General features: G+C 28.8%; 1 protein-coding gene and 1 pseudogene across 1 annotated transcript in view; one reads left to right on the forward strand and one right to left on the reverse strand.

Moving 5' to 3' along the window:
- The window catches only part of LOC100158956 (plastin-1-like), a 10,009-nt gene extending 3,349 nt beyond the window's left edge, over positions 1-6,660 (reverse strand). Inside the window, 5 exon segments of the mRNA XM_008184046.1 lie at positions 57-213; positions 274-493; positions 601-863; positions 941-1,105; positions 6,511-6,660. Of these exon segments, the coding sequence (XP_008182268.1) occupies positions 57-213; positions 274-493; positions 601-863; positions 941-1,105; positions 6,511-6,660 (955 nt within the window).
- An 8,717-nt stretch (positions 6,661-15,377) lies between these two features.
- LOC103309190 lies at positions 15,378-16,012 on the forward strand (annotated as a pseudogene).
- Positions 16,013-18,209: the final 2,197 nt, after the last annotated feature.

Here is an 18,209-nt window from a genome sequence, read left to right on the forward strand (position 1 = left end):
AAATTAGCAAAATATTTTACAATCATCTTTACTTACAAAACTAAATATTATTTTATACCTTGAAACTCCAGCACGATTCAAATGGTAGTTAACCCATCCAAGAAGTATAGCTTCTGGTGATAGTTTTATAAGCTCTTCAATTTTTTCTCCATCTTGTAATAATGTAGCTAACCCAGGACAGTTTTCAAGAGTAATTTGACTAAACAATCCTATCTAAATAATTTAAATTAAATTAGTTTTTTTTAAGTGTTTTACTGCCAAACATATATTTACCTTAATAATTTGCCAGAGTAAACCAAGGACTAAATGTGGTTTTCCTTTAGCAAGATCATGAGCATCAATATTCACAATATTACAACCAATAGATTGACTGGAAACTAGTGCTAGTGTTAAATTTTCTAATTTTTTGTAAACAGTAAGGTTGCTTTTATTTGTTTCTTTATTAATTGCTCTTTCGTCAATTGTATCAGGACAAGAATGATTAATAACCTTGCTAAAAAAAAGATTTTAAACAATTATGATAAATGCATAATTATTTATATAAAATTACCAATATAAATAATATAAAAATTGTATGTTTTAAGTCTAAAATCTGTTTACCAGAGCAATATTCCATCTACGACCTTTTCATATAAATTTTTCCCTTTACATTCTATTGGAAGTAAATGCTTTAGGTCAGGATCATTACTCAAGTTAGTATTGATCCAATTAGAAAATGCAAGCTGTTCTTCTAAACATACAGAATGTGTTGTTCCTTCACTCGATGCATCGGACATACCACCTAAAGTTTCTAAGTTTTCTTTTTTAGAAACAACTTGTTTAAATGAGCTAGCAACTTCTCCTGCTTTTAAGTCTGAACATAGCTGAAAAGTATATTAATGTTAAATGTTTATAACTTTGAGTTTGTTTAGATGTTAGATAACTATATAAAATATTCAACCTTTTTAAATTCTGAAATTACAAGTTTTCCTTTTGTTTCAGTTCTTTTACCATCATAATCTTCAATAATTTTTCGAACTTTCCATGCAGGTAACTTAAAACCACATAAATCTAGAGCCTCTTGTAGTTCTGAAAGATCAATAGTTCCATCTCCATGTTTATCAATCTAAAAAAAAAAATAAAAAAATAAATTCTTTTATTCAATACAAACTGATTTTTTATGTAATTATAAAATTAAACATATTTGAAAATAGGAGAGAAGTAATTAGACAGTAAAAAAATGCTTACATATTTTATGTAGGTAATTGAAAAGTTTTGCATGGAATCTTAAATGTACCTAATAGGTATTAGGTACTCATGTTACCCAGTATTTGTTCGAATGGTACAAATCTTTATTTTAATAATTGCACTATAGAATATAGAACCTATAGATAGTAAACCCATAATATGGCATATCCTAATATTTAAGTTGTAATATTTTAGTTGTTGGTAGGCAATATGGCAAATGTTTTATATTTTATAAATTGGCAGGTATTATTTTTCATTTTATTTAATTGTGAATTTTCTAATGAATTATGAATGATGTGATTCCATAACAATAATAGAAAAATATCTTAAATGGTATAGGTACCTACCTAGTTGGTGCCTTCGGAGTTAAAATTTAAAACTCTTAATAGTTTTCTAAAGCGCAGGGAAAAATAAAACAAAATTTGAGGAAAAAAGGTAATTTTTACGCAAAATAGGTTTTCAGCAAGGTTTTTGGTCGGCGTAACTCTAAAACAAATAACCGTAAATACATGAAAATTTTACTGAATATTTGTATTATATTATTTTTTTTACACACGCAAAATATTTTGATTTGTTTTAAGCGGTTCACAGACATTTTCAAATTCCAATTGTTTTAGTATTTTTTTTCTAAAAATGTCAATTAAATTTTATTTGTTGGTTCAAAAAACTTGAATATTTAATACGAGATTCCTAACACAGTTAAACCTATGTAATATGGAACCTGAATAACGTGGAAACCTGAGTTTTATGGAAAAATGTTACGCTCTCGGCGAACCTAATGTATTTTTAAATACATCGTTCCCTGAATAAGATGGAACCTGTTTAACGTGGAAATGGAAACAATATTTTGTCATGTACCTGTCATGGAAATATGTACATGTACTATTTTAAAATTATCAGTCAATAAATATAATCTATATCAATTATATAGATTATTTCGTTGCAATAAGTTTATTTGATCGATATATTATGTCGTAGTACCTAGTGTTCTGACGTTGAATGCGTATAGACGTATATTCAATATGACGTCCAAAAATAAATGTTTAACACTGTCTAAATGAAAAAATTAAATTGATTGAGTCAAGTGAAAAAAGATAAATTAACAGTAAAACAAATTTGTGAACTTTTCAAATGTGGAAAAAGTCAAGTGTATAATATATTAAAGCAAAAAAATTAAATAAAAGAACAATGGATGAATGGTATGCAATAAGTTTAACTATTAAAATGTAAAATTCAAAATTCTATATATGTAGGTATAATTTTCATTTTAGGAAATGGGCGAATAAAAAGAAAACCAAAATCCAACGCTAATGAAGACATTTTTTTAATTTGACTTGGGAGTGGTTTGTAAGTGCTAGAGCAAAAAATATACCGACTTCTGGACCAATTATACAGACTAAAGCACGCCAAATTGCTAAACAAATGCCAGTCACCGAATTTAAAGCATCAAATAGCTGGTTGGAAAGTTTTAAAAATCGACATAATATTATTTGGCATCAAATTTGCGGTGATTCAAATAGTGTCGATGTTAAAAATGTTGAAGAATGGAAGGTGAAATCAAAACTAATTATTGAAGGATATGAACCTAAAAATATTTATAATGGTGATGAGATGGGTTTATTCTACGCGCATTACCAAGCAAAACACTATCAGTGTAAAGTGAAGAGTTATAAGCTTTCCAAAGAACGTTTAACGGTATTTTTGTACATTGTTACAATGACAGATTAAAAATATTCACGATTTATTTAAAAAGCATTTAAGATTCAAATTTTGAAAAAAATTATAAATTCTAAAATTTAAAAATGATTTTGTAAATAAAAATTTAAAACATGTTTAACTTTTATAATAAAAATAATATCTCAGAATAAATATAGTCATGAAGTCAATAACTTTTACTCTGCAAAGAAAACATGCAAGGTTTAATAAATATGATACAATTTTAAATTATTTAGTATTTTATTTCTTAAATTGAGTTAAATCTATAAGAATTAAGTCAGTATCTATTATTTATTCTTAAATACAGATGGCGAGATGCAGTGATTTTAGGATTGCACTAGTTATGTGGGTTACACCACTACACCAGTTATGGGTAAATGATTACAAATCACTGACTGTTTAACATATAATTTACTTGTATATGCCTTTTAAATTTTAAAATAATCAGGACAATTAATGTCTATTATAACGCAGGGGATTATACCAGTTATATAATATCAAGGCTCTCTAATTCTAATAGATTCTATTAGTGATTAAGCTGAAACTGACATATTATTATCAAATTAAAAGGTTAGAAATTTACAGCAATTTACACCTTTAAATTGCTTATAATTTGCTTTAAAATTAAAATATCAAAAATAAACCTATTGTGGGGCCCTGGGTTTTTACCTTTAAATTTGATTAAAGGTCAATTCACTCTAATATTAAAAATAACAGTAAAACGGATTCATCTAAATGTAAAATTTGGTATGTTATGTGTTAGTAAGATGGAGATAACACGTCATATGGGGATATTGTCATCTTAAGTTATTCAAAAATTAAATAATGTAACAAATATTGTCTGTGGTCCAAATGCAACATAGCAAATTTGTGTTCAGCATAACCAATCCTTCCTGGGTACATTTTATTTTGTGTTTTTATTTTATTGTTTTTAATTTTTATGTTATATGAATCAAACGTTGTACTTGTAATCCATTGTTTTAGAGCACCTACAAAAATTACATTTTGAATTGAAATTGGAGCCCTAGCCATAACGCATTTGTATAGGTACATAAATATTTTATATTTATCTGATAAATTCAATTGTTAACTACTTCAAATTACAAATTTGGTGTTGATGTATTTTTAAATGACTCATACGAAAGGAAGATAACATTAATTATTTAAGATAATTAAAAAATATAAAATATAATTAGTCTAAATAGAACATTGTTTTATTTTATCAGTTTATAGTCTATACAGTTAAAATATGAATACTCCTCCATCCTGAGTAATGTAATTTGAAACAAAATTAATTTATAATAACACGTACCTAATTATAAAGTAGTTACAATTAGTTTGATAATTTATCGCAAATTGGACATTTCAGATCATAAAACATTAATAATCACATTCACGTCAACTCTGGCATCACAATATTTGAATGTGAATATTTGTGGTTGCATATATTTTATACTTAACGGTAATCTATACGTGTGCCCATATAAAATATATATGTTACAGTTAAAACCCGAAATCCGTCAAAACTAGTTTCCACAAATCCCTTTATTCAATTCTGGTCTTACCTAGTTAAAACTAGAATTCACAGCAGGATCAAATAAGTCAGTAAAAACTAGTTTTAACTAAAATGCATGACAATACATTGTATTTAAACTCGTACTCAATAAAACGCACGTAATAAATTCCTATAATAATTATTCTAATGTGTACTTATATTTATATTTTTCCCTAGTTAAAAATAGTTTAACCTATAAATATAAAAGTTATGGATTTTAACTAGATAATTCTAGTTTTCACCAATATATTTTAGACACAACTAGTTCTAACAAAATAAAAATAAATTAAAACTAGTTTTTAACTAGTTAAAACGAGAAGTGAATAAAGGGATTTGTGGAAACTAGTTTTGACTAGTTTCAACGGATTTCGGGTTTTAATTGTAACATATATATTTAGGAGTCGCTACAAAAATTGAATATCATTCGGGGGTAAACCGTAAAGCCACAGTAAAAACTGTAGGGGTAAACTGAAACGCCACAGTAAAAAGGTTAAGAAGCACTGGTAAATAATAAAATATATTATTATATAAACGAGTGTTATTATTTTATAAAAATGTTCTAATTCTTCATCAGAAACACAAAAAATACTTGTCAGCATATTATTGACTAAATATTAATACCTGTGTACTGACAACTAAGCATATTATTATAATTTCAAATAAAACCGAAATGTGTAAAACCTTGTATGTGTGGCAATATACTATTTTTTTGTCACGCCTATGCGTTCATCGATCTCGGCAAAGATATTGGAGGGATCTATATAACAACCAGACTATAATTATTCTGATTTCATATTTCATGAAAGAAACAATTTGGTTTTATTTATTTTAAGCGTCATACATGGAGCCATGGAGGTTATAATATGAATAATATGAGATGTAGCCAAAAGTGTATGTTTTGTAAGAACCATGGTATAGATTTTAGTTTGGCCCGGCACTATTAGAGATTCCCACTTTACCGCCCGCTGGACGGAAAAAGGACGCTTTCCAACATTTCAACCGCTATCGAAAACCAAACTTTCTATGCAGGCGTGACAAAATAGTATATTGTGTGGCAAGGGCGGGAAGTGAGCCATTTCAGTCGCGGGCGTCGTGTGCGGCACGAGCCGTAGGCGAGTGCCGCATTTCGCCCAAGACTGAAATGGCCTTCCCGCGCGAGCCACACATACTATTTTTTGTCACGCGCCTGCGTTCATGGAAAAGGTTATGCAAGGATCTATGCAACAATTATAGACTATTCTACAAAATATGTTTAAATGTTAATGCGTCATCCAAGGAGGTTATACTATAAATTTAAGATGTAACCAAAAGTTTATGTTTTGGAAGGACCGTGGTAGGTATACATTTTAGTTTCTGGTTGTGCAGGGATACGCGCCCGGCAGCCGGCACTTTTGGGGATTTCTTCTTTTCCGCCCGGCACTTTTGGGGATTTCCTCTTTTCCGCCCGGCACTTTTGGGGATTTCCTCTTTTCCGCCCGCTGGACGGAAAAAGGTTGCTTTCGAACGCTTCAACCGTGGTCGAAAACCAAACTTTCGGTGCAGGCGTGACAAAAAAGTATTATTATTTATTAATATTGATAGTAATATAGTATTATAGATTGTACATTTATTGCGACTGTTGAAATGGTAATGAAATATTCAAATATTATACAAAATTATAATTAATGTTATAATTTAACAATTAAAATAATCCGAGACCAAAATAAGTACCTAGTAACGATATTATATATTATATTATTATTGTTGTAGGTATAGGTGATACCTGTATAATAGGCTATAATAATAATATGAACACAATGAACCATTCAAATGTTGAAATCTTAAGCCCCCACGGGGAAGACGTCGACAGGTATGACAACGAGTGGCAAAGAAAATCTATCGCTCGGGTACCATATCGTTGGGAGAAAAGCCAGTAAGGCACAACACAAATACATTATACCTAATATTAAACAAAATATAATGTACGACATTCGAGTAGGTAGGTACAGGTAGCTTCGTTGTTTGTAAGTTACCTTGGAAAATTGTTCCTTGAGCTCGTCGTCGGCCGCAGCGACGTTCGCGCTGCCGTTGAATGCCTTGACGTAGTTCGCGGTGCCGTTGGGTGCCTTGACGTAGTTTGCGCTGCCGTTGAGTGCCTTGACGTAGTTTGAGACCTTCGACATTTTTCAGGACTAAAAGATCACGCGAGGGCGGGCGGAAGGTGTCCAACACGAATTTCTGCGACTGATGATTTCTGCAACAACGATGATGGTGACGCGGCGCCGATGGTTTACGACGAGAGCCCGAACGGCGTAACGATTTTCGATATTGGTACTCAACGTCAAAACGGCAAAGACCAAACTGTTGTTGACGGACTGTAGTTCTGTACTCTGTAGTGAGCAAGTGACGATGACTAATGAGGTGGAAATGAGGCGCGCCTCCGTACTGCTGAAGAATGACGACGTGTTCTGGGCTCGACGGCGGTCGGAGTGTTCACTGTTCGACTGTGCGGTCTATAGTATGCGATCGTATATTAGTTACGTTACTAGCTTGCGTGCGTGTATTGGCTATTTATCTGGTGAGGTGGTACGAATACGGTGCGGAGCGATGGGCGGAGGAGTCGCCGCCGCTGTGTGGACTGCGCACGCCGACTAAACTGACGTCGTACGATAAAGCGATTTTTGTGTTGAGATAGTTTGCCGTCTTTGTCTATTGTACCTATGCGTGATCAGTGGCGTATTTTAGGTGATTTATCGGGGGGTGTCCAACATTTATTGAACCTCCCAAACAACATTTTTAGAATTATTAACTTAACTAATATTTTATTTCTATCGAATTCATAGTTGTAATATAAATTATATTGAATCGATATATTTTTTCCGATTATTTTATTTTATTGTCCTATAATGGCGTTCGTCCCTAATGTGTTAATAATTATTTAATTTATTTGAATAAATAAGTACTTACGTTATTCAGTAATCACCTGATTGTGGACGGTGTTACGTACAGCAGGAGGGTAGACGAAAAAATTAATGACAAACTGACAAATAATACCACAATAGTATAATAGTATAATCATTGATAAATGGTATTAATTTAGTGTTTGAAAATTTCATGAAATTTAAAAAAAATGAAATATTTCAAATGTGTGAAATATTTCAGTATTTTAATAAATTTTGTTTTATTTTTAAATAAATTTTATATTTACATATAAATGTCACAAATCATCTTCATAATTGTATGGTACCTAAATGTATACCTAACCTTTGGTATTATACATTAAAAATGGTATTCAAAATTATTTAATATTTTAATGTTTAAATGATACAAGTAGGTATAATAGTACTAATAGTACTAATATCCTATAAAATAAATTATAATACCAATGTCCAATTATTAGGACTTTTTTTTAAGTCAGGGGGTGTCCAGACATGGGGGAAATCCCCCCTAAATACGCCACTGTGCGTGATACCCATTATATTAGGTATATGAATTTATTGTGTTAATACGACTACCTGTGGCGTATTTATATGCATGCACTATAGGCACGTGCCTACAGCGACAAATTTTTAGTATTTAGTATTTCAATAAAATTTACAATGCATATTTACTTAATTAATATCTATATATTTTACAGTAGGTAGCTAATTAAATTATAACTCAGTTAGTGCAGTATATTATATTATTATTTTAGTTATTTAGGGTGGCAATTTGCCACAAGCCTACACTCAGGAATCATATTAATATGCCTGACGACGACTTGTTCTATTTCCAACACGCCGATGACCGGTCGATCTATTATGCGATAATAATTCTCAAAACACGTTTGAATATGTCATGAAGCCAACCTACACGTCTTGAGGTCGACTAACTCACGCTTTCGATTTCATCTTATCGTCTCGAGTTTACCAAAAAAATGTCATATGACAAATTGTAACGTTACAATTTTTCCAATTCACTTAGGTGCTGTTTACAGAGATCGAAAATATATGCGACTATATGGCAACCCTATACGGCGCATCGGCCGTTATTATTGTCGACCACATCCTTTTTAGACCGGATTAATAGTATACCACACACGCACTCCGGTTTTCTCTGTCTTACAGTACACACATAATGATTGGACGGAAATGGAAATCTGGTATAATTATTGGTGGTGGGTTAAATGATATTTATAAGTATCTACACATGGACAAAAAAAAAAATTACTTTAAAATAACAGTTACAATTTTATAACAAATAATATTACAAAAATACCTGAATTTTTTGAAGTTTTAGTTTTTTGGATGACAGTATACCTACATTTTTTATTTTAATCCCGATGCACAATATTTTTCTGTTCATTTCAGTGTAAATATAGAAAATTAGGAAGTCGCCTGTTGTATAATAGTAGATTTTTAGTTACTTATTGTGCTCACTGCTTGAATTAAATTATTTCAGCCCGAAAACTGCGTGACATCCTATATATTTCTAAAGATAATAGATATGTATTAATTGTTTATATGAGGTTCATTTAGAATTTAGAAATATATTTTTAATATAATATGTATATAATATCATTGTATTGAAATAATGTTCGCCTATATAGGTATACAAAATCGCATATTATATTACCTACTATTGATCAGCGAAATATTCTATCATTATTATTGTTATTGACTTAACATATAAGACCAACATATATAATATATATAGAATGGCGTAAATAAGATCGTGGTATACCTTAATGGCTTAAAATTAGTTAAAATATTTTGAAAATTTCATTGTTTATGGAAAATAATAATGTACGTAAAAACGTAATGATGAAAAGTTTCAAATGACTACAGGCTACAATATTAAGATTTTTTATAAATACAAAGTTATAACTAAAATTGTTATTTTCGTTTACATCCAATTTATAGGAGGGTCACTAGGTACAATTCAATATGCTTTTACTAAGACTTGGTAAACGTTATTCACATGATTATAAATAGCTTTTTTTTTAGATTCTGAGTGGAACGATGAATGTATTGATTTTACAAAGAGTTTTTTTATTTATTTTTTAATATTTTTATTTTTGTGTCTGTCATCACGGTTTGGGGCAGTAAAACTGCTTCGATTTTCTTCAACAGTATCTTGTTTCATGGGAAAGTGAATCTAGTTGGTGCATTCGGGAGGTCAAAATTTGAAATTTCCAATAGTTTTCAAAAGCGCCGTGAAAAATAAAAGAAAAATTAAGGAAAAACGGGAATTTTTACGCAAAAGCTGTTTTCGAGATTATCGATTTTGGTTTTTGGTGTAACTTTAAAACAAATTACCGTAGATACATGAAATTTTCACTGGTTGTTTATATTTCCATTTTCTATACATAATACAATTTCAAAAATATTTTGATTTGTTTTGAACTGTTTAGGGACATTTTCAGTTTCCAATTGTATTAGTTTTTTAGATTCTGAGTGGAACGATGAATGTATTGATTTTACAATGATGTGTGTTTTTTTATTTTTTTTTTATTTTTGTGTCTGTCATCACCTTTTAGGACAGTAAAAGTGCTTGGACTTTCTTCAACAGTACCTTTTCTGATAGGAAAGTGAATCTAGTTGGTACTTTGGGGGGTCAAAAGTAACATTTTCCAATAGTTTTCAAAAGCGCCGTGAAAAACAAAAGAAAAATTAAGGAAAAACGAAATTTTTACGCAAAATCTGTTTTCGAGAAAATTGATTTTGGTTTTTGGTGTAACATTAAAACGAATGACTGTAGATTCATGAAATTTTCACTGGTTGTTTATATTTCCATTTTCTATACATGATAAAATTTTCAAAATATTTCGATTTGTATTGAGCTGTTTACGGACAATTTCAGTTTCCAATTTAATTAGTTTTTTTTTCTATGAATGTCAATAAAACTTTATTTGTTGAGTAAAAATACTTGAAAATTTAACACAAGGCTCCTACTATATTTATTACAATGCCATTTGAAAAATATTAAAAATCCTTAGTCACAGTTTTTTTATATAAGCATTTAAAGTTCAAAAAATGACAAAATATGGAAAAATCACGAAAATTAACTAATTATTTTGAGTTTATAATTCGCAAAAATTTTTCTTTTTAGAACTAAGATCTTAAAATGTAATACAAGATTCCTTATAGGATAATCTACCTTTATCGAAAAAAAAAAATGTCTATAAGAAACTCAAATTAAATTTTTATGAGCGTTTGAAATTCATATTTTTACAACATTTGATATTCACTCGATTTCTCATGTGACGATTTTCTTATTTTATTGTAATTAAAAAACAAATGACTGTAGATACTTAAAAATTTCACTAAATGTTTATATTAGCATTTTCTATATACAGTAAAATTTTGAAAATAATTTGGCTCTTTTTGAGCTGTTTACGGACATGGTCAGTTTTTAATTTTTTTAGTTTTTATTTCTATAAATATCAATAAAATATTATTTGTTGGATAAAAAAGCGTGAACATTTAATACAAGGCTCCTGATATATTGTTACAATAGCAGTTGAAAAATATTGAAAATACATTGACACAATTTTTTTTTATAAGCATTTAAAGATCGAACAAAATTTATCAAATGTATCTAGATAATTTGTTTAATCATTTATAATTAATTAAATACTGAACTGTATTATTTTTCCATAATATTTATTTTCATTCAATAATAAAATGATAATTTTAATAGCAAGTAGCAAGCTGATAATGTTTATTGACATTATACATGAATTATACATATATTATATATAAAATTAAAATATGAGACATAAAAGTCACATATGACACATATTGTTAATAAATGTCATTGTTGATAAAATACTAATTTGTGTGTTTCATGATAGTTAACAATAATCAATTCGTAGATTATATTGTGTTAGAAACTATACTATAATTAAATATAAATGGCGAATATATGAATTAATCATTCCAATTGAATATTATATTTATTTAGTTGTGAATTAATTGTGAGTAAAAAAAAAGTTTTTATAACTCTCTTTATAAAACCTAATGAAACTTATTGACTAACGATGGAATCATAGATCGAAAAACAATACAAAAAAAAAATTCTTACAAATACAAAACTGATTGATAAAGCCATAATAATGTATTAATGAATATTTAATTACATTTTATATTAAATAGAAAATGGAATTGACCTTTTTTTATTTTTGATGTCAGATTAACCTTCTAGAAAAATATTCATGATTTATATATGAGTCATAATTCTTCACATATATAAATTATTATACTTTTAAAACTCATTATCTAAATGACAGTATGTTATACTGTTTGAGTGTATGTATATAATTTCAAATTCGTAATATTATATTATTTTTGCTTACAATTTTCAATCATAGACATACTACATACAAATTTAATTAAACATACATGCTTTTGAAACAGCAGCAGTACCTATTTAAAAAGAATTAATCAATTATAAGTAATTCCTCATCGCACAAAAACAATATAATTCTAGGCAACTCGTACCTTTTTATGAGGTTTTTAAGGTCAAATCGAGTACAGTCTTAACGCAATGTTATAGGCTTAATCATAACATATGATGATATTATAGGTTAATATGAGTAATAAGTAATAATTTTATTGATTCTAGAGATATATCATATTGGTTTACGGTTACTAGGTAGATTAGTAGTTCTACTGTGACCTAAAACCCCATATTCAAATGTTTTAGATTCTGATTGAAGCGATGAATGTTGGTATTCGTTTTACAATGACGTTTACACAGAAAAATTTCATCTAGCCACCCACCCTTTTCATTTCTAGCACCTAAATTCAATTATATAATAATATCATTGTATAGTGTATACCAAAATTAATTCTAAGTGGAGACGATCCGCCGATCAGCCTATATTATAATAATATTTTTAAATTTCAACAAAATACCTAAGATCGATTTTTCATTTAAGTATCTAATTTCGTCTAAAATTATACTAAAAATAGTACTGAAAATTTATAATTTATAATTCAAATGCTCATACAAAATTAGTTTGACATTATTTTTTATTAAAGGTAGAAAGTTTATAAAGAATCTTGTATTAAATTTTCAAATCTTGGGTATATATATAAAAACTGTTGTCCGTAAACAGCTCAAAAGTAGTCAAAATATTTTGAAAATTGTGTAGTGTATACAAAATACTTTTATAAAAATACTATTATAAGAAAATTTCATTTATATACCTAGTCATTTATTTTAGAGTTACACCAAAAACCAAAATAGATTAAGTTGAAAACCAATTTTACGTAAAAATTTCAGTTTTTCCTTAGTTTTATTTTGAAAACTATTGCGAATTTTAAATTTTGAGCTCGAATGCACAAACTAGATTTACCTTCCCAAGGTACATGATACTGTTGAAGAAATTCGAAGCTGCAGTTTTACTTCCCCAAACGGTAAAGACAGACACGAAAAAAACACACAGAATTGTAGTCAGCTTCGCTCAGAATCTAAAATTTGTTTGATTTTCTAACTCAAAATAATTTGCAAGTTTTCATGATTTTGACAAATCTTTTCAAAATTTTTACTTTGGACGCTCATAAAAAAATATTGAGGATTTACCCTCAACTTTTTGTGTTTTGACGGTGAGAAAATTTTTTTAATGACAGTAACTAAAAAATAGTAATCAAAATCAACATTTTCTGTTGTACCTATATTAATACCTATAACTCGAAAAAAGTTGAAATATTTCGAATATTATAATTAGAAAATGGTAGTATAAACGTGTGTATACATTAAAAAAAAACACATCTGTGTAAAATTAGTACATTCAACAATACGTCAATACGTCCAGAACCCAAAATTAAGGACAATTTTACGCAATACCTAGCTGTTTTGGAAAAAAATCCATTTTGTTTTTTCGGTGTAACTAAAAAAAGTATAACTGTAGGTACGTGATTAATTTATCGAATATTATCACTTATCAGCAATTTCTATTCACCATACAATTATAAGCTATTTATATGCATGACATTTTTTTTCTTGGTTATAATTTTTCGCTCTATAACAATCTTGAACATTTAATACAAGGCTCTTTATATGACGTTACTGGCTAGCGTGTAATTAAAAAAAAAGTTGAGCGTAAATTCACAATAGATTTTAGAGTTAATAACTCAAAAACGGTCAACCTATATATTATATAGCATAAATATATAACATGTAGATACTTGACATTTTCATCAAATATTATTAATTTTTATAAGCATTTGGAGTTCAAAATCACAAATATTTGCAAATTATTTATACGTAGAAACTATAGACCTTATAACAATTAAGACTTAGGGGGGTGTGGGGGACTAAGCCCCCCACATTTCTGCTTTAAAATGTTTAGGGGTACGTGATGCTTTATACTTTTAACCTTTCTGCCCGAGTATTTTTAAACTAGCTTGGCGCCACTGCATTTCTACATCTATAACACTTTGAAAAAAATATAACAAAAAGTCTCCATCACGATAGTTGTAGGTATATATTTTATTATAAATGGATCTTGGAAAGGTTTTTAAAAATGTTTAAAAACATTTTATATTATTAATATTGTGTTGTTTTATTGTTATTTTTAAATTAAAAGTAACATAACTGACATTAGGTTTAACTTGGGACAGTAATAAAGCATGGGATAGGAGTGTTCCAAGTTACCCTAAAATTAGTTAAATTTATTTACCTCCAGATCTTATCGTGTAGGTACAAATTACTTTAAGCTGACAACGTTTACATTTTATTTAAAATATATTCGACGTTCAATTAATATACAAATCTAGGTACTTCATAGCATAGTTCGACTAGCATACGCACACGACTTCAACCTAATTCGCTTAAATTTTAGAGTTTTTAAGATAAGAATCTATGTTACTTAACTGAATAATTATAAATTACTTATCTTGTTTTAGAGTAAGTAGTCAAGTTGTATTGTTTTAGTGCGTAAAGCACTCTAGTAAAATATTATGTTATTTTTACCAACTAATGCGAAATATATGAAAAACTAAAAACTTGCCTACCTTATAAGTGGTAATACTTCCTAATAGTATTTCAATAAAATGACCTACATAATATATAAGTTAAGTTTGAGTAATTTTACACAAATATTTCAGCACCCGTGGCTTTGGAATAGCGTCCCGTTGGAATTAATGAATATATTTTTGCTAATTTTATATCAAAAGATATAGTATAATATCTGCTTTAATTTTTGATACACGTATTATAAGTTTTGAAGCTTTTGCGCTATATAGCTGGGCAACTATGTATACTGTATACTATATTATACTGTTTTCACAATAATATATAATATTCTTTGCTAGTATATTTTTGGTTAATCTATGTATTTTAATTATAATTAAATATTTAAATAATATATTTAACAATAATATAATAGTTATACATTTAAATATAATTAATATACCTAATATTATGGGTACCTACATAGAAAGTATTTATTTTCGCTTGGCATGTTCATGGAAAACTGTTTTCGTGAACACAGCTGGAATGGAATCTGTCTCGTCTCTTTTCGGGGTCTTAGTATTAGGTACACTGTAATCTGTACTGTATATAATAAAATTAACTACCTATTACAATTTACAGCTTACAGGCAGGTACCTATCTTAATATGAAACGTGGAGAACCGGGGAATAGGAACCATCAATAAAGCAACACATTTAACACAATTTTAAAGGACTTTTATCGATGACTAACGGATATTTTAATATTTTTTATTTCTAATTAAAAAATTATATTTGAAAATATTTTTATTTAAAACCGTCCGTACATTTTTAGGTAATAATTAATAACGTGGCTACGTGACAGCGCCGTTGATAATTCAATATTACCTATTTATAATAATTTTAATTTATTTCGTCATTAAAACTACTCCAAAGTCATCTTTTTATCGGAGAAGCCGGACCTCCGAATCGCAGCCATGGGATCGCTGTTCCGAAGCGAGGAAATGGCACTTTGCCAGTGGTTTTTGCAGAGCGTATGCCTACGTATCTGAACTAGGTGAATTGGGACTGGTTTAGTTTCGGAACGTAAGTACATAATATTAATATAATATAAGACCCGTTTTTTTCTGATTTTTGTTAATCGTATTTTTTGTTCCCTCTTTGGCTACTTTGTTATTTATCGATGATCAGTCGAATCCTGATGTCAACGCTTTTCAACTGAAATTTGTTAGCGAGGTGCGCCGCTGCGATGAAATGGAACAGAAACTGCGCTACTTGGAAAAGGAAATTAAACAGGACGGAATGCCTATGTGGACACTGGTGAAAAACTCGAGGTTCCTCAGTCCTGTAAAATGATTGACCTCGAAGTAATTCATCAGTTGATTAAATATATAAATCCATTTCTACTAAAATCAAATACATAATTTAAAAAACATTCATTATACCTATTAATCTAAATATGATTTGAGTAAGTACTTACAAGTTAATTTATTCATACATTTTATTTTAGGCTACATTTGAAAAATTAGAAAATTAGTTGAGAGAAGTAAATCATAATGCTGAAGCCTTGAAACGTAATTTTCTTGAGTTAACTTAATATCTTTAAATTAAATATTTGAAGGTATCTAAATAGGTTTCTACTTTATAATAATAATATTAATGTCTAAATTAAATAAAATAATTTTTGGCTAAAGTGCACTTTACCAGCCCCCTCACGATTTTCAAATTTTTTTTTTTCAAAAGACTTGTTTTTTTATGCTTAAAACGATGGTGTAATTTTTTTTCCGGAAACTATTATTTTAGAAGTTATAGCCTTCCAAAATTTACGATTTTACGTTTATACGCTTGCGCGCAACGCTACTTGACTGCCACGCGCAATGCCTATAACTAATTTTAATTTTTTTTACGTATTTTAACAAGTTTTGGGACATAGTGAGTTAATAGGTAACCATTAGTCGGTCATCTACCTGCGAAGATAATTGCTTTTTAACAACTTTGTTTAATTCCGAGGCCTACTCAAGGTGGTTTTGCACAGCAAATCGGGGGATATTTTCGTTTTTAATTGTCCGAGCGATCGCAGCGAGAAAGTGACCCTCGGTGACCTGTTGCAACAAAAATGCAATTTTCTTAACCCTGTGACCCACTTGAGGAGGTTTTGCATAGCAAATCGGGGATAAATTATTATTGCACTATCGTTTTAAACAGGTTAGAATACGTAAGTACAAAAAAATAACAAAAATGGTCTTCTGCGCGACATTATAGTAGTGTTGCGCGCATGCGAATAAACGTAAAATCGCAAACTTTGGAAGGCTATAACTTCTTAAATAATAGTTTTCGGGAAAAAAATTTACACCATCGTTTTAAGCATAAAAAACCAAGTCTTTAGAAAATCGTGAAGGGGTTGGTAAAGTGCATTTGTTCCGAATTTTAGATTTGTTAAATACGCATTTTGCCTATTGCCTAAACAACTCAATTAACATTTGTATTAGGTATCTTTACTAGTTGAAAAGTCATTATCAGAAAATGTCCAATACAATTTTTGCAATATATTTGAGTTAGTTTTTTCATTCAAATTGTTTCAATTGTTTTAATTTGTTTTTACTTGTTGAACTTATTGAAAGTTATAGCAATGCTCAAAACTAGTTTTTAAATTCTGCTTATAACTAGCTGGATAATACTTTCATTTTCTTACACCATAACTGGCTAAAACCAAGAGTTTAAAAACCAGTTTACAATTGGAAATTAGTAATAATTACTGATGCTATTATGACAGTACCAATAATGGTTGAAACTCCCATTCAATCCCATATTAATTTTGTGTAGGTTTTTGTGTAAACGGTTTTTGAACCGTTCAGTTTCGTTTTATTTTTAATTCTTTATTTTATTTTAAACCTCTCTTTAAGTTCTGTGATTTTGGTCATGGTTGGTGCTGGAAAATGAAAAACCAACACATTACCTGGCTAGTTATAAACTGTATTAACCCCGTTACTATAGATTATGATATATTTAATCTTTTATATCAAACATATGATAATAAATAATAAATTGTTTACACTAATAGGCTTTGTTAATATATTTTCTGACTGCCTATTATCATATTAATCAATTATCAAATACTTGGTATTTGTAAAATATATTATAGGATTACATTTTTTAAAAATGTAAGTGTGTTTTAAGCCAGCATTTATCTATAAGTAAGTTTTTATTTTGTGATGTATTCATAAAAACTATTCAAGAATAACTGATAACTTATAAAATTAATTGTAATTATAATGTAAATGGGAATCACAGTTCTATACTGAATGGCAATTTAATATTATGTTTATCAATAATATTGTGAATATATTTTTTTTTTTATTATAAACTAAGACATTCCCACTTAAGTAAGGCTATCTATATCTAGGGATATTTGACAATATACTTATTAGTTTTAACAGGTATTAACATGATAGTTAAAATATTTTTAAGTATTAAGGATAATTAACAATTTTAAAATAATATCTTAAGATTATATCTGTATATTATACAGAAGTAACAATGTGATTACAATAATATTCTAATATTTACATATTTACAATAATTTAATAACTATAAGTAACCTGTCGTAGAGTTATCTGGAAGAAGCGCATGTGAAGAGAAGATTTGGATGTTTAGATATTTTTTTTTTTTTTTACTAACCACGAATATCTTAAACTTTAATGAAATGGTTTTTCATTGTATCATACACCAAGAGGCACTATGTTGCAAAGTCTTGGCTTGGAAAAATGTCATGGATACAGTTATATCAACCATAA

The sequence above is a fragment of the Acyrthosiphon pisum genome, chromosome X (assembly GCF_005508785.2).
Source record: "Acyrthosiphon pisum isolate AL4f chromosome X, pea_aphid_22Mar2018_4r6ur, whole genome shotgun sequence".
Classification (NCBI taxonomy): Eukaryota; Metazoa; Arthropoda; class Insecta; order Hemiptera; family Aphididae; genus Acyrthosiphon; species Acyrthosiphon pisum.